Genomic DNA, 22,337 nt, shown 5'->3' on the forward strand with positions numbered 1-22,337 from the left:
ACGCATCTCCGAATGGCTGCGGTGCCCACAGCCGGCCCCCGAGCATGTCATGCCACAGGCAGCTGGCGCTGTCACTCCACAACACGTGCCTCTGCAGGAATTTAGCGCAGCTCTGCCGGGTCTCAAGGTCGCAGCAAGATGTCTACCGATATCCTCGAGATATAAAACGCAACCGCGCTCATAAAATGGTTTGCACTAAAAACCACTGAACGAGGCCCTCCGCCGGACGCGGGGATTTATGAGGTATCAGTCAAAGCTAAGGGACAGACTGTCGGAGAAAGTGAATTGGCCGAGCCGTTTTCACAACATCCGAGGAACACATGTGAGCCAGTGGGATTACAGCAGTGCACCGTGTGTCCCCTTAGTGTCAGCAGACAACTCTCAGAATAGTTCACAAAGAACACTACGCCGGTCTTGAGTTACAGCGTCGGAGATACACTAATGAGACCAGAAGCTTTTTCTCCTGCTCCGTCGTTCCACTGAGATACAAGCTTTTGTTTTTACCACTTACAATTCACACAAATCGCTACATCTGCCAAGATTTGTCCAGAAGGTTTTGTAACGTGTTCTCGATGCTCAATATAGGTAAGTCATACTCGAGAGGCTACATTTTTCTGCTCTCTTTATTATTTAGGATTATTTATATGACAAAATGCTAATTTTATTTTTTTTTATGAAAAATAGGTCTTCCCTAAAACAATCTGAATGTAAAATTACTGAGGCAAAGCCCTGAGGAAGTAGGATGCAGGTGTGAATGACCAATCCCAAATCCAGATTTACCAGTGTATCAATCAACTTAAAAACCTCTTAATCTGAAAAAAAATGAAAACTATACCTAGTATTTTGTCATAATTACGCATGCAGTTCTCTCAATCTTCAATCTACTGGGCAGTAATTGCAATCAGAGCGTCTCACAGCGACCGCAGGAAAGACCGGTTCCAATATAAGTGTTTAACACCTTTACAAGCTTTACTCTGTGGGTCCACGTAGATATTAATGGTTGAGGACACTGCAGTTTGTCTCCCTTGATGAGCTGCAACAGGTTTTCAAAGAATGTCCTGCTGCCTTTAACAATTGCTGATACAGGGATTCAGGGTGACCTTGGAGACTGTCGTTGGGCCTGTATATCATAAAGATGGCTGAAGTTCCTCTTTTCAAAGTACCACCTAACTATTACAACATACAGGTCTTCAGTGCACATCAGTTTTGTTTAATTGCTGTCCTGATTCTTCTGTTAGAAGAACCCCTAAAATTCCAAAGTCACTTCATTCAAGCAACTACATTAAGTTACCAAGATATACACAGTAGACATGTGACTGCATTGGCGGGGCTCAGGACTGCAACTAAAATAACCGCAGTGCTAAGAAATATTTCAGGCAACAGAATGTTTTCATTATGATTGCCAGCAGGATAGCAATTAAAATAGCTTGTATCTACAAAAACCGAAAGAAAGGGATGTGCCTCGCAAAACCAGAGAATGAGTAAGTTAAATGATGCGGGACTCATTATTTGGGGTATTTTGGGCACAGAGAAGAGCTATTATAATATTAATGCTTTAAGACGATGTGAATGAACAAGGTGGAGATATGGCAGAGGAACCTTCAGCTACCATGCTGAAGATCAACACAGATTGTCACCAGTACAGGACAGCTACATTGTACTGTGTACACCAAGGAACAAGACTCTATGTGACTGAGAGGGCTGAAAGATGAGTACATCAATGTCTAGGTGTATGTTCAAGTATAGAAATGAAGGAGGAGATAACAAGGGAGGATTTAAGATGCCTTAAGTCAGACATTACTACCCTGAGGACAAAGCAGAAACCAAACAATCACCTGCAGTTAGTACAGATGGTTACTCTACTTCAGGTTTACTTGTCTGTCCACTTTTATTTCTAGTCAGATGATTTTCTTTCAACTTGGGTGGCAGACATGAGCCGACTACTATTTATTCTTTCATTCTGGAAATAAGGCAAAAAAATGGCAGTGACGATGAATAGATAATGTTAAAGACAACTGAGGGGCACTTTAAATAGGCTTACGCTGTGTTTCAGTGATAAATGTGCTTGAGAATTTGAATAATGTATATAGTTCATTTTGTTCTCAGTTTGTGAATTGTACAGTTAATTGGGCAACAGTTAATGCTCAATTAATAGCTAAGTGATAACTAAATGGAAAATCAGTTTTTGGGGGTAGGTATTAAAATATTCATATTATTTGGCTACCTGGTCCATGAAATACCCCATCGACTGAAAAAGCAGCAATTCTTCAAGGATTACGGGTAAATGATATTAAATGGGTATTTGTCAAAGTACTGTGCAATATAGACTTGCGACACTAGAGGCCGCCACATCACAATCTTCTTCAACCACGTCCTGCAATCGAACCTACTTCTACGAGAGACTGAAGTCTACATCGCGGTACACAGCAACAGCTGGCGCTGTGTAAATTACTTGGGCTACGAAGAGGCAGCTTTGCCCTGTCCCCCTGATACTGTCCCCTGTAAGCTTATAAAACAGTGGTAGCACAGTGTGTGTGTGTGTGTGTGTGTGAGCGGGTATACCTATCCTTATGGGGATACAATGTCCCCACAACGTGATAAATATCCGTTTTTTTCCCTTATGGGGACCGGTTTCCTGGTCCCCATAATAGAAAACTCTATTTTATAAAAATCAGTGACTGCTATGAAAAAACTGCAAAAACTCCTGTACTTTGTTTGGTTACTTATGGTTATGGTCAGGGCAGGGTGTGGGTTAAGGTTGTCATAGTTAGCGTTAGCATTTTTCCCATAGAAATGAATGAGCGGGCCCCATAAGGATAGGTATACCCTACGTGTGTGTGTGCGTGTATTGTTATTTAGAAGGGCATCCATTCCAAATTAACCCATTGTGAAGAGATTTAAAACAAAGAAGAAAGGATAATTGCTGGCATCTCTCACCTTTCCATCCGCCCTTTCAATCACTCCCTTCCGATGGAAAGCTCAGGACACAAACCAAACACTATTTAGCCTGTTTCTTCCTGCCTGGATCTAGTGTAAACAAGACAGACTGACTCAGTGTTGAATAATTATTGTTTCACACCTTACATTTTACCTGCCTTCCATCTCACACTCAAACACCTCTCTGTACATTGCTTACCCAACACATCCCTAATGATGTTATATTTGTTTTTAAATACGTCTTAGCAAGAGGATGTTACACCAAAAGTTACACTGATGTTAAAAGCCGACTGTGATTTGTCAAGCTTGCGATCAACCCCTCAATCATCAGTCACTGATGGTCCTTCTCATTCCATCAAGATCTGAAAGGACTCACAAAGGTCAAAGGAGACAATTCAGATGGTGGTATCAGAGGTAGATAGTCAGGATTTTTATTTTGTTATTTTGCATATTGTACTGCTGCAAAATATATGATACATCTCCCAGCTGACTTGGGGACGCCCAAGTTACAGCCAATGGCCGTGGAAAAGGAGAATCACAGAAGTAATAATCCTGACCAAGATTTTGTTTCAGCCAATCAGTTGAGTACTCTGTGACTGTGACTCTTTATACTAAGTTGGCTTGTTGAAACAAAATCTTAGTCTGGATTTATACTTTCTGGACCTGAACTATCCACCTCTCATTTAATCAAAAACAGGTTATTACATAGTCACAGGCTAAATGCAGTCAGGTCCCCAAAAGTGTTTCAAAAAGTGTTGTTTGGTGTCCATACTGGAACCATTTTGACATGTGGCCCTAACATACATCTTCAGACAGAAATTGTGCCTGTGTTGTTTTCGGACTGATCTCGTGGTCACATCTCAGCTTCTCCTGGTGACAGCATTTCAAACAGGTCAGATCAGACTTCCTTTTCCACGGCCGCTGACTGTAACTCATTCTCCCAGGTGTCCCCAAGTCCTCGTGAAAAAGTTATATCCATTGTGTGTTAACTTTAAATAAAACTGCTTCAGTTGTACATATCTGCAGTTAGTATGTCTTGATGCATGTCTGTCCTTAGTAAGCTATTAAGGTTATTTCATTTATGCTTGACTGCTGCGATGCAAGCTGCACATCCTGAAGCCTTGTGCAGCACGCAACTCTGACCCCCTACTGTAAGTGTTACCGACGGCCCTAACAGTGGACTGAAGAACAGGGGATGGCTAACTCAGGGGAGATCTATACCAGTCACCCTCTGGAAATGCTAGCTGACTTATAACTTGAATGATTTATTCATTTCTGTTCTCCTTCACCAGCTCCCAGCTCTTCCCCATGATTCCTCTTACCGTACAACACCAAATGAGTGAATTTGTTAATTATTAACGGTTCTGTCAATCTATGCTGCCGCTTGGAAATTCATGAAACACGAATCAAGGCAAGATACAGCAAACAAAAAAGTCAATAGGCAGACATAATCCATTAGTCACAGGAACGCACATTAATGATCGAAAAGTTTTGGTCCCTTGATATCATGAAGACATAACAGCTCTGAACAGGCATCTGCACACGGTCAATAAACCCAGTCATGCCGGCATCCTTATTGCAGTGATGCAGTGATGCAGTGCTACAGTGTTAGGGTATGTTTGGTGTTTTTACCTACATATTATTTCAAAGACAAATACCACCCTCATTAAGGGAGGGGCACCGTTCTAAATAAAAGCATGGTAAAAGATCCTAATAAATGATGTTCCACAGCTATGTTAATTAATTATTAGACATTAAGGTAGGAGGTCATCCTTCTGTAGAACATGCCATGGCATCCTTATGAATGGTGCCCAGTGGCCATATCATCAAAACATCAACAAAAGTACAATCATGGGCAATGCATCTTATATAATATATCTTATATTTTAAAGGGACTGTAATGCACTTAAAGTGAACTTTGTTCAAGTTTGAACAGTTGGAGAAATTAAGACTTTAATTGTCTAATGGCAAAAAAGACCATCAGAGATCCTCAAGGCAATGAAATCTAATGTAACCCAAAATTCACAATGCTTTCAAAATATTAGCATATTCAATGGTATCTCTCAGCCTGGGTAGTCAAAGGAAGCATTTCTTCACTTCTGCTTCATCGACATATGAGCATTTTAAATGTAATGCAGGCACACTGCCTGTAGGTGTGAATGTGTGTGAATGGTGAGTGTGCCTCATGATGGGCTGGCGCCCCATCCTGGCCAATGCCCTGGCTTGCAGGATAAGCCCCGTCCCCTCACAGGACAAGGGAGAACAGAAAATGAATAAGTGAATGAAGGAAACACAATGATCACATGATGGACTGTCTTGCATGCACAGAAGCTGTAACATGTGGAGATTCTGAAATAACTACATACAACTTCCTGTTCTGCAGATAGGTACATTTTTCACACCACACAATATATAAATGAAAAAAAAAACAGGAATACCTATTTGCTATGTAAATCCATGACTCTTTTGAAACTGAGGTGCGTTCACTTTGCTTAGAGGATTACAGTGTTACATACCGTACTGTGAAGCTATTCTTTAATCCACCTGCTGCTTTGCGTACATAAAGCCAAGATACCCTATCGGAAACCAACTTTATTTAAATATTTATATATTCTTATATACCTATGTATGCAGAGGGTTGAAGAAAATAATGGGAAAAGCAAGCAACGTATTAATTTCAAGTGTATAATAAGTAGTAGTGGCTCTCTTTTCCTTCTGAACAGCTTAAATCCTCTTTGGACTGCTGTCTCGCACGTCGCAAACTGTGTATAGTAGCCTATTGGGTCATTAATTAAGAGGAAAAGTCTCCACTTCTATGGGGGATGAAAGAGACATTGACATGGAGATCACAGGACAGGATGCGCCAAAGAGAATTCATCAGACCGAGGACGGGTAGAATTCAATCGATTCTTAAAGGCATTTGTCCTTAAAGGGCAGATAGAAAACTGTCAGTCAGTAAACAGGTAATACATCTGATATGAATTATGCCAATAATGTGGAAGATTTTAAAACATATTTATTTTAAAACTATAGTTGACCTTGCAGTAAACATTACAATCCTGGCACACATGTGCAGATTTAATAAAATTTAAAGATTCATGCTGTTAAAAAAAGTGTTCCTACATATTAATAAAACCTTTTGAGTTAATAGGATCAGTGCGGTGAGATACAAACAAAATATCACAAATGAGGTGAATCAACAGCTACAAAAATATTGCACTTTGGGTACTACAGTCGGCCAAACAAATCATACAACATTCAGATGAGCACCCAGTTTAAACACACAACCTCAACAAAACACCAAAACACATTTTCTTAAATATTTCAGTAAGCCTCTAAGTTTGGCTTTCATGTTTAGAACCTGAGAGGAAAAGTTCTATATATTTACTGTATACTGTATAAACAGCTAATGGTAAGAAAATAATAAACGATTAAACTTTAATGATCCCAGTGAGGAAATTGTCATTATGCCTCCCTCAACTTGCTCTTTGTAGAGTAAGCTGTCTGCGAAGGGTTAAAGGCCTTGCTCAAGGACCCGCAGACCTGCTGAGGCTGGGTTTGAACCAGCAACCTTGCGATTACAAAATACACAGGTTTAGCCCACTGCCCCACACACTGCCCCTAGAGGAAAAGTCTCCACTTCTATGGGGGATGAAGGAGACACACACAGTACCGTGGTGTATTTGCACATGTGATGATCTCCATTGGCGTGTAGTTCACAGGACAGGATGCACCAACGAGAATTCATCAGACAAAGGATGCAGGATGATAAGACCACAGGATATTACTTTCATAACTTTTCAGCATTTGGTCCCTTAATTTCAATGTTTTTTTTTTTATTAATAATCTGGGTTCCTTGCAGAAATATACAAAAAATAAACATCTTCTAAACATTTCATATTCATACCTATTAAGCAAAACAGTGTCTGAATTATCTTTGGACAGTGCGAAGTTTTCTCTTTTCCCTCAATAAATGAAATAAATAGAATCCTGATGTTCTCAGTGGGTTCTTCAGCAGAACTCCTACATTCCGCTCAAAGAATTTTGGCCTGGGCTGACAGTCTTTCCTGTGGTTGGGTTCCCTACTTCATTGTATCTGTTGCTGAAATATCTGAATATATTGACCATGAAGAACACGATCCCAAACAGGACCAGAAAAATCCAGATCTTTCGGTTCCTCTTGGAAATCTTCGGAAACAACCAGTCAAGGATTTCCAAAGCCTGTTCATGTTTTCTGCTAAATCAAAATCAAGGGAATCATAATTGAAATTATGTTGGCTAAATACAATGAAAAAGTTTCACTGATACATCAGTGGATAAGTTTAGTGGTTTAACCTTGACCTTGATTTACATCACATCTGACATTATGATGTAGCAAGCAAGAAGATCACCTTTTACATTCTTTCTCCTGAGGTACTTCCCATTCCTTCTCCTCTTTCTGTTCCTGGATCTCTTCTTTGACCTTCTTCTCTTCAAGCTCCCTCATCACCTGAAGCTCCTTACTTCGCTTCAGTCCTTCTTGGTATCTGAATCATTGCCATGGTCATAAAATACATACTATTTGCATTTACAAGAGTAAACAATAATTATATGAAAATGTAATACATTCCAAACCTAGTATCGTTTACCCTTTGTTGTAGGCATCTTCCTCAATCTTGGCTTTGATCTCTGAACTGATTTCATCAGTGCTGCTGGAAACAGCCGGCTTCAGTAGAGTAGTTAGGTCACTTTCCTGTTCCGTCTTTCCACTTTGGAAAAAAGGGAAAGAATGGGTTTTTGGCCACTGCACAGTCATGACGAAAGCATTCCTCAAAGTATATTTGAAAGTAGTGTTCCATTCCAGAGAAACATCAAGTGCTGCTTGTTTATCATAACAAACAAACTTTCCGGCACTTTCTGTTTGGGTGTTTTGAGATGTGCACATTTAAAGAGGCGGATTTTACTCAGCAAAATTTTACATAAATATGTAAGATGAACAACAGTCTGAATGTTAGTCTTTTCTTGTCAGCGAAGTCTTACGATTTAGACGTGTTGGTCAAGTAAGTTCTGCAACTACGTTCTCGCTCTTGCGTCACTGAAATATCGTGAAACGACAAGCCATGTCTGGACTCTGTCAGATCCTGGATGCTGGATATTTATTGTATTTACATTATCTCCAAGTAGCACAAATCATCCGCAGCTGGGGTTTTATGGAGCGGCAGTAACGTTTTTTTTAAGCACACTGATAATCTCACAGTTGCGTAAATGAAGCCTTCATCCATCCTGATCCGGCTGTGCACCCAATTAGCCTAAATGAACCAGAGGCTCACTTCCTGGAGGGTCACATGACCCGGACACATGCAAACGATTTCTTCTGATAAGGGCTATTGTTTTAAATAACAGGGCCCTTTTCGGCACCATAAAAGGAGCAGTACTCCTAATGTACTGCATTTACCTCTCAGTCTCAGAGTGCTGTGCGAAATCAGTAGGGCTGCTGCCTTTCCCACTGTTTGCTTCACACTGCAAAAAACAATAAAACACAGCATTGGGGTTAGAAAGGATCTTTGAGTCAAAAGATGAGGTTTCAGCATCACATTTTAAATTTATGACAATAGCCCAACAGTGGCGAAACTCATGCAGTGGAAATGTACCAGTGCAGGAAGCCCAGGGCTGGGAGGGTTCTGACCCGGAATGTTCAGTAGATTGAATTTAGGAACCACAGCAACACTGACTCTCCTTCTTGGCAGGGGCTAGAGAAGGGAAATCAATTTAAGGAGAAACATCTAATCATAAATCTACAGTGTATGCTCTTCCGCTACCTCACTGCCATCCAGCACCTTCTGCATAATCTACAGCTGCCAGTACGTGAACCAGCCGAGTGACGCAGGATACCTTTCCAAGGGTCAGGGACAGGGATCTAGACGTCCGTGGAACTCCATCATCTTCATGAAACAAACAACACAACGTGAGGAAACACAGCCTCTACACACTGCGCTAGAGTCCTTCCTGAAAGATAACGCTAACACAGTACATGCAGAAACTAGCTGTCACCCTGACTCTGGCCACAAACGCATTCAATCGCTGCTACCTCCAGTGTCCACTGAGCCACTGTAGCAGCGGTTGGAGTTCTGGTTGGCCAGCTTCTTAAACTCCATCAGTTCAGCGTGATCCTTCTCGTAGGTCCTCTTCAGGTTCTCCACATACTGCATCATCACCTCTGTGGCCTTGTTCATGCGCTTCTCCTGTCATGCCAGGTTCAAACGAACCATTACCACCACGGAAAGCAGGAAACGTGGTGCTCGCACACCTGTGCCTTCTGGCTATGTGCAAAGGCGATATCGGAATGGCAGTAATCACGCTTCTCATTCCGGATATGAATAAGCGCCTTTCTGTGTTATTCATTTTAGTTTTGTTTATACATAAATAATAATACAGGTATAGTGTTGTGTTTAATTTTAATAAAGAAACCAAAATCTACTTTTGCACATGCCTTTTCATGCAGTTTTGCATATGTTTCTGTCCACGTCCATGACCCAATAATTCATGTTTAAATGTGTTATATATCTATATTCTGTTTATTGGCCAATGAGAAATTACATCTACTATAAGACCCATGCATCACATATTATAACTGAGGATGACAATGAATACACGTTGACTTTAGACTTACAAAAAAATCAATTCAACATTTTGTATTAAATTTATACATTTAATCCGTTTTTATATATATACTATTTTGCCACCTTGTATCCAGGGTTATTATTGTTCATTAAACTAAAACTATAGTAAAACATTTCTGTAAACTGAAATAAAATGTGAATTTAAAAGGGAAGAAAACTGCAATTAAACAAAAGTATAAATATTGCTTCAGAAATACCTGAAATAAAATAAGAACAGACATCAAATCATTTCCATGACCATACAATTTAGATTAAGTACTGACTGATCCTTAATTACCATTAATCATGCCGGGAAGATGTTTTGGTTTTTTGGAGAATATTAGCCCATAATGTGGACTGTGCATTCATTTAGGATCCTCTAAAGATTAGCTGGAAAACGCAAAAAAAAAGCTGGAAACTAAAATATATAAAAACTAAACTGAACTATATCTTTAAAATAAAATGATATTACAACATTGAAAACTAAATCTAACTGGAATGAAAATTGGAAAATAATATAAAAATAAAAACTAAGTTAAAAAAAAACCAAAGCTACAATAACACGGTTTGTAGCATTATTAGCTTGGCAGTTAGCGGTGTCCTCCGCGTGGCTTACCTGCCGAACAGCCCCCACCATCTCTGCCCGGCTGGAGAGGCGTGTGGCCAGGCTTTGTAATACCGCCACTGTCTCTAGGAGGCGCTGGAAGGCCTCCCGTTGCTCAGAGTTCTGCCACAGCGTTATGGAGCCCTGCACCAAAAAAAATCAGTATGATGCTGCAGGGATTCGTTTGGGAGGAGAGATTAGATGCTTCTCATTTTTTTCCTTTACTCAGCGCCAGGAGGCAGCTGGTCTGTAACTGCCGACCTTCAAGCAGCATTTAAATTCTTCCAGTTCTTTGTCTGTATTGTCCTCCGTCAGGTTCCGGTCCTTCTCCGCATGCTTCAGCCGCATCTCGAGGGTGTAGCTGTCATTGCGGAACGCCAAGGACAGCTGCACAAATGCGTTCTGTTGCGGGGAGAGAGCCACCAAATTAGCCTGTTTTAACAGCATGCATAAAACAAACCACGAGCTAGACAAGACATCAGTCATACCCACATCAATATTCAGCTACAACTACAGACCCACAATGAACATTCGATATAATAAAATGGAGGTAAAACAACATTCAGTGACATATCCTTTGTGATACATAACAAAGTGTCCCAGTGGAATTCCCAAATGTGGTCTGCAGTGTTTAGGGTCTGAGGGGGAGAAGAACAGCCTGGTCTCAGAACGGCAGGCTTTATCATGACCCCCCCCATTCACTGTTTGCATTTCACAGGAAACCAGCTGCCCAGAATATTGTCTGTCCTTAAGACCAGCTTAACCGGAATGAGGATACATATGTGTCATTATGTAAATAATTTAAATTGTATTTAAGGAGAATATCTTGTGACCTGTTACTGTCTTTCTAAATGTCTGTCTTTTAATTATGAGCAAACCTCCATTAGATACCAACCTCAACTTCTTTTTCTGTGAGTGACGGTGTGCTGCAAAGAAGATTAACATACGTTTTACGAAAACATCAATTTGTGGTACAGGCACAGCAGTATCTGAATATTTCACATTCTGGCAAATTCTGGTAATGATGATAATCCCATGAGGCAGAGAGTCACCCCGGGTCCTACTCACCCTGAGGCAGTGTGTCATTCTAGGGCAACACATACCCTGAGGCAGAGTGTCACCCCGGGTCCTACTCACCCTGAGGCAGAGTGTCACTCTGGGATTCTACTCACCCACTTAGCAGAGTCCTGTGCAGCTTCAGCTTTCTCAGCATCATGTCTGAAATGTTTGGCATCACATCAGACTTCTCTTTGGGTTCCTCCTCTGTTGAGGATGCTGAAAGGGAAAAAAGAGACACTGTCTAACTACAGCGTAAAGACAATATTATTCTGCTTCTCAGAAGATAAAAAAAAACAGAATGTATCGTAACAGATGTACATTGATTCACCTCTGTCCTGTTCAGCAGTTTCATTTAAATCTGGCAGCTTATACCCCCCGATGGTCTGGGTTCGCATCAACATATGCTCCTAAACAAGGATGCACCAATGAAAAATCAAATGGAGCAAGCATGTTTTTCCATCCATCCATCCATCCATCCATCCATCCATCCATCCATCCATCCATCTTATATACCTATTTGTCCTATTAGTCTTGGGGTATTAGCATTACTGAGAAGTCTAAAATGATGACTGAATGAAACAAGCCTTCCTCCAGCTGAGAGGTGCGGCACTGACTCACCTCCCGCATTTTGGAGAGCTTGGGGAAATCTTTGTATCTGGACGACTTGAGCAGGGAGTCTGCAGGCTGCTCAAAGCCAAAGTAAGCCTCTTCGCCTTTAGGCGCTAAGCCGGGAAGGTCAGTCCTGGAGGAATTGGAGCCCACCGCATCCCAGGACATGGCCCTCATGAGGGGGGGAAAGACCCCCATGGTCTTAATCTCGGCCGTGCAGGGGGTCTGCAACGTTGTCGGCCGGAGGAAGGGCTTAGCCACTCCCGTCGCGGGCGGCCCGTTTTCGAAGCTCCCTCGTCCGAGAGCGCCCCCGCCTGTTCTTTCCACCATGGCTGCTGACAGGGAAGCCTTCCTTCCGGCCTCCGCACCAGGGTCACAGTCGTCTTTTGACAGCGCTGTGGCGTACCGGGGGCACAGTGTGCCTGAGGAAACCTTTCGTTTCTCAGTGGGCTTCCAGTCCAAAAACTTCCTGGAATTCTGCAACAAAAATTGAAATTAATGCTCCATGTTACTTAGCATGAGGCTTAATTTAAAGGCACGATAGACCCAGCTTAGGAATTATAACACTGAAAAGCACGAGATCTATAGATTTATGTTTATTGCACCATGTACTTGTACCAAGATTTCTGAGATGATAGCAGAACAGGAAGTAAAACTACAAATAAGGGCTGTGGTTTGAAAGTAATACAGACCTCTAGGTCCTGTCTGATGGAATCTCCATGTTCTCGGACACCAGGGACCTCCAAGTTCTGCCAGACGGTCGGAAATTGTTAAGCACAACACATGGCTAGTTTTAATACAGTGAATTTTTTGTCAATGGAGTGTGACGAAAGACCGTACCTGAGTAGCCTGGCAGATGGCATAAGACATCTCACTTGTCTCTGTACCAATGAAAGTCACGATACTTTCTCACTTTTGCTGTGTGTAATGCTTTAAGATGGCAAATCGCTTTCCAATACAGACTCTAGGTCACACATTGGGTTTGGAGACATACCAATCTGAGGGGGAGCAGTGAGAGAGCTGCTTCGGGAAGGAACCGGAGAGGAGCGTGGAGTTGGACAAGGAGAGAGTCCTACAACGGGAAAAACAGAATCATTAGATTGGCTATGTCCGTGTTACTAAACTACGGTGTGATCTTACTTGGGAAGTCCAACAAATAAGAACATCATTCACTGAACATTAACATCTAAAGGGAGTTTAGACTAATATCATCCCAACCCATTTCAGTTCACTTTAGCTTAATGCTGTTAGTAATGTTACGCAGACTGCAGGCGTGATGCTGTTCTCTTAAATATTTGGTAAGGGCCTTAGCACTTCAATGTTGAGAAAGGTGTTCTATAAACATAAAAGGAATGGAAGGTTCTGCCAGACTGATGGGAATTAAGATAGGTAGCCAGGCAGCCCTTTGCAGTAAACAAAAACATTCTGGAATGTAAATGACCACTTTGTGATGTACACTGTAGTTACATTTGCACTATGAGGCTCTTCAACGAGGAATTCTTTGTAAAACCTATTGCATCATTTACATTATTTAACTGAAATTGAATTAAATTTAGCTGAGCTCAATTGAAGAGATTTGAATAGAATTTTATTTTATCTTCTAAATAATAAACCATGACAGTGTGGTAAGAAATATATAATTTATGTGTAATGTTGTTAGTTACCAGTGACAGGTAAATGATACACAAACCTAGCAATCAATCAAGGAGACAACTGCCTTAAACACAATTAGCGATGTTGTTATACAACACAACTGTAATCTGTCTTAGCTGAATATTCATAAACATATTATAACTGTACATTTCTCAACACTGGCTTCCTGGCAAATTGAGTGCCGAGTACAAAATATGAGCACATGCTTGTAAAACCTTATAAATACTGATTCACACAGATGGATCTTAGGTTTCCTATACACTTCACTGGGCTGCATCATTCACACGATGCTGGTCATCTTGTACAAAATACTGAACAGCATAAGTATCAGCGGTAAATCACATACAACTTATCTACCTTTTTCGTGTTTGGGGTGAAATCACTGTATTTAAGTATTGATAAAAAAATGTGACATTGTGTATCCAGACAATGAGCGCTGATAAAAAAATGCTGATATCAGTGATCAAGATGTTTTAATTTCATTTACAATATAATTTACTATTTATATTTTATACACACTTACAATTAGGTGACATATTTTAAAGGGCCAGTCAGCCATTTTCAATTTTTGTTACCTTTGTTGATGTTCTTTCCATTTCAGATTCATTATGGAAACTCCACAGAGAATTACTTAAATGCACTTTGTGCCATTTTCATAAAAATGTCACATGCTACATATAATTTGATTAAAATCAGATAAGTGCTTGGAAGACCAATGGAGGGATGATAAAACGACAGACTGCCTGACTCATAGGTGGCGTTGTAATTATGGGTTTTGTTTTTTTTAACTCCTACAGAACCTCATTGACTTGTAAATATGCTCCCTGAAATGTCATCGTAGCATCCAGTTCATGCTTGCATGCTCTGTCTGCCAGACGCCGTCGCTATCTGGCTCTTAGCCGTTTTCAATGCTGCTGCCATTTCCATAGATTTTGATGTCCAGCAAAAACATGCGTGTTATTTTTATGACACCGACTCCCTCACGCAGTCAGAGAGAGAAGCTCCATTTACAGCTGGGGAACATGGGCCCCTGCAGCGAACCCTAATGTTACTGACAGGCTAATGGAACAGAATGGCAGAACAGCTGCATTGCGACGCTGTGCAGAACAGGAAGTCATAGCTGCAGTCCCAGATGTGCTAATAAATAATCTGTAAGACATCTCCTTCACACAGACCTTAACACGTCAAACAGCAACACAATCCCCCAATTTCCCCTTTATATGAAAAGAAAGATTCAAAGGGTCACACTTTACTTGAGGGGACATAAATATGTAGTATTATGCTATTACTTACGTATAAATTAACCACAAACTAAGTCTTAGTTACACACTGATCTCATGTTTGTTCATCGATAATGAATTGTCACACATCTGTTATCTAAGGCATGTACTATATTTGTTACTATATCGATTAATTATGTAAACCTTTGTGAACTACTGAAGGAACAACAGAAGGAAGTACAGCAGGAACAAATAATGCAAAACACATGTAACATAACTGATCTCAAGTTAATTCATTATTAATGATCTTAATTATCTTAACTATATTTGTTCATAATTTGTACTTTAGTGGTAGCTGAGTTATTTATGCCCCCTCAAGTAAAGTGCTACCATTTGAGGTGCAGCGTGTATGATATGCCTAGAACGATGCAGACGAGGGAGGCCTTGCTACCTGTGGGTGAGTCTGAGAGGCTGCAGGTCGACCGTCTCCCTCTCCGCATGAGGAAGCGGTCGCTGACCTTCTTGGCCTCCTCTAGAAGCTCCAGGTTCTTTCGCATCTCCTCCTCTGAGAGCTGCACATTCGGCAGCTGGTCCTTCACCAGATCTATCACGTGACCCATGCTGTCTGGGGACCATAGAGACACACACACACACACACACACACACACACACATGCTAAAAAGTCTTATAGGAAAGATGGTGCCATCCTTCACTGTCTTGCATAACCCACTGCCAATGTCTCAGGGAGAGATCAAAGAAAATGAGTGAAAAGAAACAGCATTCATATTCGCTGCTGATCAGTATCGTACACTGTACAAAAGCTTATTTGGAAAGCAAGTATGAATTCTGTTATGGTAAGACATTTTTGTGTTATGAGACAGTCATGTGCTCAGTGGAGACTGTCAATGTGGTGGAGCCTTGAACTCACCGACAGTGGTTATGGGATTTCCCAAAGAGGAGAAATTTCGAGGCAGCCGAGGCCTGGGACTTTGCGGTCTGCAGCAAAACGTGTTTCAACACCATCGGAAGAAGATCATGTAAATCTTAGTTCTGCTATTATCACACAAAAGCTCTATAAAAATACAATGAACTGATTATCAACTGAAATATCGAGTGATTTCATAATTCTATGCATTTTAAAGCTTTAGGTATTTAAAATTACTCTTTATACTTTATTTAAGCGTTTAATTGAAAAAATCCCATGGTTCATTAGTGAACTTTTAAAAATACACAACTGGCAAAATTTGGAGGTGCAGCAAAGCCATGTTAATGTTATGAAATAAAAAAAGGAATCCCCTTTTCATGTTTCATGCTGATGTGTTTACCTGGCCACTTCAAGTGGTCTGGGATCTTGGCTGCCTGTATTAGCTTGTACTGGGAAGATGATGGATGGAGGCTGTAAAATCATGGTAACCCCTCTGCTTTCCAGGGGTGGGCACTAAACATACAAAAACAAACACATGACGAGGTCACCCACGCTGGACAAATTAAACACAGCACAACATGATCCTTTAGTTTAACTGTTATTGCTTTTTACTGGGGCAGGAATAAGACAAATTATAGACTGCATACTTCATCTTGTAGTTGACACTATATTAAAGTGCAATTGATCCTGGTGTAACAGTAACAATATTAATGCATCTATGCTACACAGAAGGTGAAGTTCTGAAGATGTATCAACAACATACCAGGATCCACAAATGCTGAAATATCTGTAATATGTGGTGATCATAATTTAAAATGTGCTATATTTGCTTCTAATGTCTGTAAGTAGGACATGGTGCCATCAAAGGATCCATTCATCTTAGATAAGAACATATGAAATTTACAAACGAGAGGAGGCCATCCGGCCTGTCAAGCTTGCTGGGGAGAACTTACAGTAACTAATAGCTCAGAGTTGTTAAAATCTTATCTTGCTCTGATTTAAAGGAACCCAGGGTTTTAGCTTGCGCTACACTAACAGGAAGACTATTCAATACTCTAAAACTACTTCTAGTGACATGTATGGAAATTAAATATTGAAATACAAAAATACTCAGGGAGTTCATTAATTTGTAAGATATGTAAATGGGGGAAAAAAATAAAGAGTGTTTCATGCAGTTCTTTTCCTTTTCTGATTAGTAGGTGGTCTTGAAACAGCCAAACAGACACAATATTTGTCCAGGCCCTTCTGATGAGCATAATCCCCTGAGACAAAGCAAGGCTCCCATTATCACATGTACTGAGTCACCCAGGCGTGAGTCAGAGCGATACCTCGTGTATTTTGCAAGCATTGCTGACATGCAATGCCTGCGTTATTTCTAAACTGCTAGGTTTTCAGCACATTGTCCAATTAACGTCTCAATGAGAGCGCAAACACAGAGGAAATTCTATGGTTAATGCTGACAGTTTTATAGACTCATACAGTCTGTTCTCAAATTAGATCATGGCCTCTTTATCCGTACCATGATTAATGACTGACAGTGGAAGATCGTGTAGTCACATGACAGAGAGAAAAAAAAAAAAATGCTTTTTTAATATGCTTGGATCTGCCTACCTAAGTTTCAGAATAGAGTAAATACTTTTTCTCAGACTGTTAAAACTCCATTATCTGTGTCCAGGAAGAGAACCAAGACCAAATGGATGCAGAAAAAATCCCATACATGTGGATCACAATGTACAAAGTCTTCAGCAAACATTTAAAGTGAAGGTTTAAGTTTTCCCAGATAACAAACAGGAATTTAAGGTCTACACTGAAACGAGGAGGACATCAAAGCGTGTGCTCTTTGACCCTGTCTTTACAAACGAGACAGACCTACCACCCATAAATGCTTAAAGTAAAAATAAACACAATCATCGATGGCCAGACCACCAATGGAAAGAAGGAAAACTTATGGGAAGCAGCACAAGAATTATAGCCGGCAGTGCAAGTGCTTTACGGAGACTACATCCGAGAACATTAATAGACACTTACTGTATGGATATGCAAAGAGAAATCGCTGATGTTTCAGCTGTGTCACTAACAGGACAAACAACCAAAGCCAAAGGTTCACACAAACCGTCACGATGTCACCCATACGAACAGGTTAACGTACCATCTAGCCGTTGATTTATGAGGAGAGCTGAATTTGAATAAGAAGAGGCACTTACTGAGGTTGGGGAGCTGGACGAGCTGTCGAGCTCCTCTGGTGAGTCCTCTTCTTCCTCAGGCAGAGTGGGCATGGCGGGGGGCAAGGACAGCCGGGTCCGAGGGTGAAGACGAGGAGTTGACGATGTGCCAGAAGGGGGGGCGTCGGGTTCTGGCAGAGAAGGGCAGCGTGAACTCCTGCTTGCTTCAGCCTGTAAGCACAGCACATACACTATCTGTGGACAGTGCTTCAGGAAAGCAGACAGAGAGCATCTTCAGCAGCGGCCGCTTCATTTGTTTCCATTTGCATGTATCCAGCAGTCGTGATCTGCTTTGTCCATTCATGAGGTGACTTTTAACCCATAACTGTATGATGCAGTGTTGCTGTAAATTGAACAACAATTCTTGTACTTAACAAGCACAGGTAAAACACTGCTAATATCTTATTAAAATACAGAAGATAGATCTTCACTTTCATGTATATAGTTTAGATTATATAGTTTAACCATATTGGTAACACTTTACTTAAAGCAGTCATGTGTAATGTATTATACTGCATTCATAAAGTATTATAAGCACAGCTATAACTACGTATAAGAAGGCATAACAAATTATACCCATGTTTATTATGCATTATGAAGCTGTCATCTATAATACACTATGAATATCTTCATAATGCAGTACATTATGTTTCCTCGCTAACGTTTTGCCCAGGAGCCCACACAACCCATAATCCGTCCCTGGGTTGGGTGAGTAATATGTTGCACTTGCTATGCATCAAATATAAGCAGACATTTATAGCAAAATATGTGTTTCTTCTCTGACAGTCTGAATTAATTTGGTGGGATTTTCTTGCACTTTTCTTGACTTCATATGGGCTTTCAGATAACTTCTTGTTAGTAAAGGGTTTGCCTTTTACATATTGCCACCCCTACCATGAACAAATGCGACAAATCTGTGAAGAAACTGATTTTTTTTGTTGTTGTTGTTCTGCATGGTAGTATACAATAATAAAGAAATAAACAGACTCACTTTTAAGTAACTTCTATGAAATTTCAGTGAAATAAAATTCAACCTGCAAACACTTCTCCTTTGATACTCATATTTTGCTACGCTATCAGCTTTGTGTTGGTTGGTACCTGTATTCTATAAGTCAGGGGTGCCCAAGTCCAGTCCTGGGGGGCCGCAGCCCTGTGTAGCTTAGTTCTGTCCCCGTTCCACCATAAATGATTCAGCTCTTGAGCTGTGTGGTAATTAGCACAAGGAGTTGAATCAGGTGTGTTAAATGAGGGGAAACCCAAAGATGTGCAGAGTTGGGCACCCGTGATATACAGCAATGAAGAGACTCCTGCTGTGTTGCAAACCCACCTTGTCTGAAACCACCAAAGCTGGAAAACGTATCAGCAAAGTCTGCCTTATCTCATCATCTGCTGCCTCTGACTGGACGCTGTAACTGTTTCCTGTTGTCTCCTGTCTGCAAAAGGCACAACAATTCAACATTTATACAAAAACAAATAAGCTTTTCTTGGTTTCATTCTTTTATGACACATTTCAGACAATTTCAGGTTCAGTAAAACTGGGGAACTATGAGAAACTATGAACTTAATATACTGAAAGAAAGATTTCATCTTTCCACATTCTTACAATAGCTCAGTAACATCATTTATTAATTAACTAATAAGTAAGTGTTAATTACATACTTATCCCATGCTTATTCATCATTAATCAATCCTGACAATTCATGTATTTCATAGCATAAAAATCATGATATGTTCATGATTTGTTCTTGAGTAGTAAATGAGTTAAGTAAGTTTTGTCCCCTCAAGTGGTCGTGCCATTATTAATTAATTAGTTAACTGTTGACTAATATAGTGCTTGAATGGAATAGATGAACTGTCATGATTAATTAATGATGAACAAACATTGGATCAGTATATAACTGACACTTAGTTACTGGTTAATTAAGCATGCACTACAACATTATTCATGTCCCCTCAAGTAAAATGTGACCAATAACTCTCCCTAAATATCAGATTCGTTTTCAAGAAAAGGTGATTAGCTGCATAACTTTTCATTAACATAATATTTACCCTTTAAAAATAGACTGAAGCAAAATGTAAAAATAAACACAGCACAAATGAACACAATAGTACATGAGAAGAATTATATCATATTGTGCTCCAAGGTAAGTTAACGTGTACAGATGATCACCTTCCTACATGCTCTTTGGTATCGCATTCGGGGACAGGCAGGGGGCATGTTTCTGGGTCAGGCCCTTGTGATTGTGGGGTGAACTGGGGGTCGCCACTCTCAGACAGGGGGGGTACAGAGTCTGAAAGGGTCTCTTCAGGATCTGCGGAAGAGGTTTTAGCTGGAGGGAGAGAGCAGATGAAACCAGGACACTTGAACATTGACCAGATATATATGTATAACTAAGTGCATATTTTGACCATAATGTGAAAAAGTTACCTAAAGAAGAAGATCCAGCACAATCATTGCCGTGCCAAGCACCCACGGGAAAGCAGGAATATTCAAGTTGTGAGCTTTTGTCTGCAGAGCAGACAATCCCGGAATCCTCACTATCCTGACAGACACAGAAAGTTACACAGAGCCAGCCCCGGGAGACTTAAAGCAGACGGTCCAGAAATCACAGTGTTTCAGCTCTAGGTTAAATAAATGTTTTATATCAATGCCTGTTAAATCAGGTAACAGGCAGAAGAGAAACCATATCATTGAGTTTCCACAATTTTACAATTGTCTTTAAAAACCCACAGTGAGTGTTACACTTGATCTAAGCTTTGAGAACATGTATCTGGAATATTTTAAAGTTCAGAGTCTGCATACTATTCAGCTTCACCTGCTGTCAAACCAATTAAAATGCAGGCTTCCCAGATGTTTTACAGCTATATATAAAGACTAAGCATCGGGGGGGAGTACGGGGGGGGGGGGGGGGGGGGGGTGTTTCGCAGTACAGAAGCGGGGCCAATACAAAATGTTAACATGTGATCATTAATTGCGCCTAAATATGCCAGCAATTGGGCAACTGTGACATTCTAATACTTACAATACTCAGGCATGGTAGGAGCCATTCAGAGAGAGAAAAAAATGACCCTTTATGTCACATTTATTATCGTGAGCTATTTTTAAAACAGCTTCCCTGTGATGCCAGATACACTGTTTGGGACAGAAAATAACATGGCAACCATTAGGAGGCCCAAATATTTTGAGCACCCCAGGGAAATCTAGGCACCGGTCTCCCAGCAGGCCGATAAGACTGGTGAGAATGAAAACGTAGTATGAGAATGGATATGCCGCATGAAACTGGTCCGCAGCCAAAACAAGAACCCCTTCCTAGTCTAGCTTTACGTTGCAGTTCATCTAGAGTTTGGATCTGCGTGTAAAGGACCGTCCCAGTGTGCACTGCTGCCTGCTGGCTCAGGATGTTATGGTTTCCCAGCCCACAGACACTTATCAGTGCTGCGACTTCAGGACATTCCCAGCCCACTCATCCGTACTCCAATTAAACACAAAATCTAATTTAAAACTCCACTGCTCATTTTTCCTGGTCTTTGTTCCTTGTCACAATCCACAGTAGCTGTCTGTCATCAAAACTCCGGCCTAAATAAAGTATCCATTCTTCAGACCCTCATTTTTGCTGAGTCTATTCCTTTACCAAAATGGTATCAAGTGTCTCTTCTAATACTAACAGTGCAACACATGCAAATATCGAAAAGAAAATAAAAACATTACAAATTATTTCCATGTTGTAAATGTGTATACAAATTAATCCTCCTCTTCATGAGTTTCAGAGGATTTTACTACCTGTAAATTATTATATACCCTATACATATTTTAATACATAACATTTCATTACATTTTATTACACCATGCACCCTGTCCAAGATAATGATAGATGAATGGGTCGATTGATATTTTATAAGTGTTGTTTTGGAAGATATAACATATTCATGGACCAATCGGACGATATTCAAATTATCTACAGTATGAATTTATTGCTTTGTGGGAAACTCTTTTGCATGCTGGGTCCATCTGGAACATGCATCCTTGTTAAAAGGCTTGCTTTCCCTAAGGAGGACTGTCTGTCATTGTCCACATAGGTCACAGCTGTAAAGAAAACAAACTGGGAAAGAACACATAACACTGGTGTTCGCTTGATCCCGAGGGCTATGACCAGTCCACTGCGATGAGAAACAATCTTATACACGAAAAACACAAGCCTAACAGGTCAGCTTAACTGGTTTGGGGACGCATGAGGGAGAAAGATATTGATTGTTGACTGTTGGTTGTAGGAATGTGTACAATGACAGATGTAGGTGCGAGAACTAAGAACACGGAGAGACAGGAGTAGTAATGTAGAAGTCTTATGCCAGAAATTGTATAATTTATGAAATAAGTGGTTTTTCCAGAATTAAAGATTTAACAGACAACATCAACCACAACATGGACTTTGTATTTAGTCTCAAAATACAGCATAACTCATCATAATCAAA

General features: G+C 40.5%; 1 protein-coding gene and 1 long non-coding RNA gene across 2 annotated transcripts in view; one reads left to right on the forward strand and one right to left on the reverse strand.

Annotated features, from left to right (window-relative positions):
- Positions 1-34: 34 nt before the first annotated feature.
- Positions 35-3,952, forward strand: LOC125751327 (uncharacterized). The gene is made up of 2 exons (XR_007400592.1): positions 35-585; positions 685-3,952. It is a non-coding gene; the product is annotated as an uncharacterized LOC125751327 (long non-coding RNA).
- Positions 3,953-5,931: 1,979 nt separating this feature from the next.
- Positions 5,932-22,337, reverse strand: part of LOC125751322 (uncharacterized) — a 29,181-nt gene continuing 12,775 nt past the window's right edge. The window contains exons 20-42 of the mRNA XM_049029987.1: positions 20,296-20,410; positions 20,038-20,197; positions 19,195-19,300; positions 17,850-18,038; positions 16,046-16,158; positions 15,649-15,716; positions 15,172-15,345; positions 12,842-12,919; positions 12,688-12,728; positions 12,540-12,596; positions 11,857-12,324; positions 11,567-11,645; positions 11,352-11,454; positions 11,075-11,105; positions 10,441-10,581; positions 10,192-10,323; positions 9,005-9,158; positions 8,809-8,858; positions 8,568-8,666; positions 8,372-8,436; positions 7,566-7,685; positions 7,329-7,463; positions 5,932-7,174 (exon numbers count right to left, since the gene is read on the reverse strand). Coding sequence (XP_048885944.1) covers positions 6,961-7,174; positions 7,329-7,463; positions 7,566-7,685; positions 8,372-8,436; positions 8,568-8,666; positions 8,809-8,858; positions 9,005-9,158; positions 10,192-10,323; positions 10,441-10,581; positions 11,075-11,105; positions 11,352-11,454; positions 11,567-11,645; positions 11,857-12,324; positions 12,540-12,596; positions 12,688-12,728; positions 12,842-12,919; positions 15,172-15,345; positions 15,649-15,716; positions 16,046-16,158; positions 17,850-18,038; positions 19,195-19,300; positions 20,038-20,197; positions 20,296-20,410 — 2,892 coding nt within the window. The 3' untranslated portion in view covers positions 5,932-6,960. The remainder of the gene's footprint in view (positions 7,175-7,328; positions 7,464-7,565; positions 7,686-8,371; positions 8,437-8,567; positions 8,667-8,808; positions 8,859-9,004; positions 9,159-10,191; positions 10,324-10,440; positions 10,582-11,074; positions 11,106-11,351; positions 11,455-11,566; positions 11,646-11,856; positions 12,325-12,539; positions 12,597-12,687; positions 12,729-12,841; positions 12,920-15,171; positions 15,346-15,648; positions 15,717-16,045; positions 16,159-17,849; positions 18,039-19,194; positions 19,301-20,037; positions 20,198-20,295; positions 20,411-22,337) is intronic.

Source organism: Brienomyrus brachyistius, chromosome 11 (assembly GCF_023856365.1).
Source record: "Brienomyrus brachyistius isolate T26 chromosome 11, BBRACH_0.4, whole genome shotgun sequence".
In the NCBI taxonomy this organism is placed as follows: domain Eukaryota; kingdom Metazoa; phylum Chordata; class Actinopteri; order Osteoglossiformes; family Mormyridae; genus Brienomyrus; species Brienomyrus brachyistius.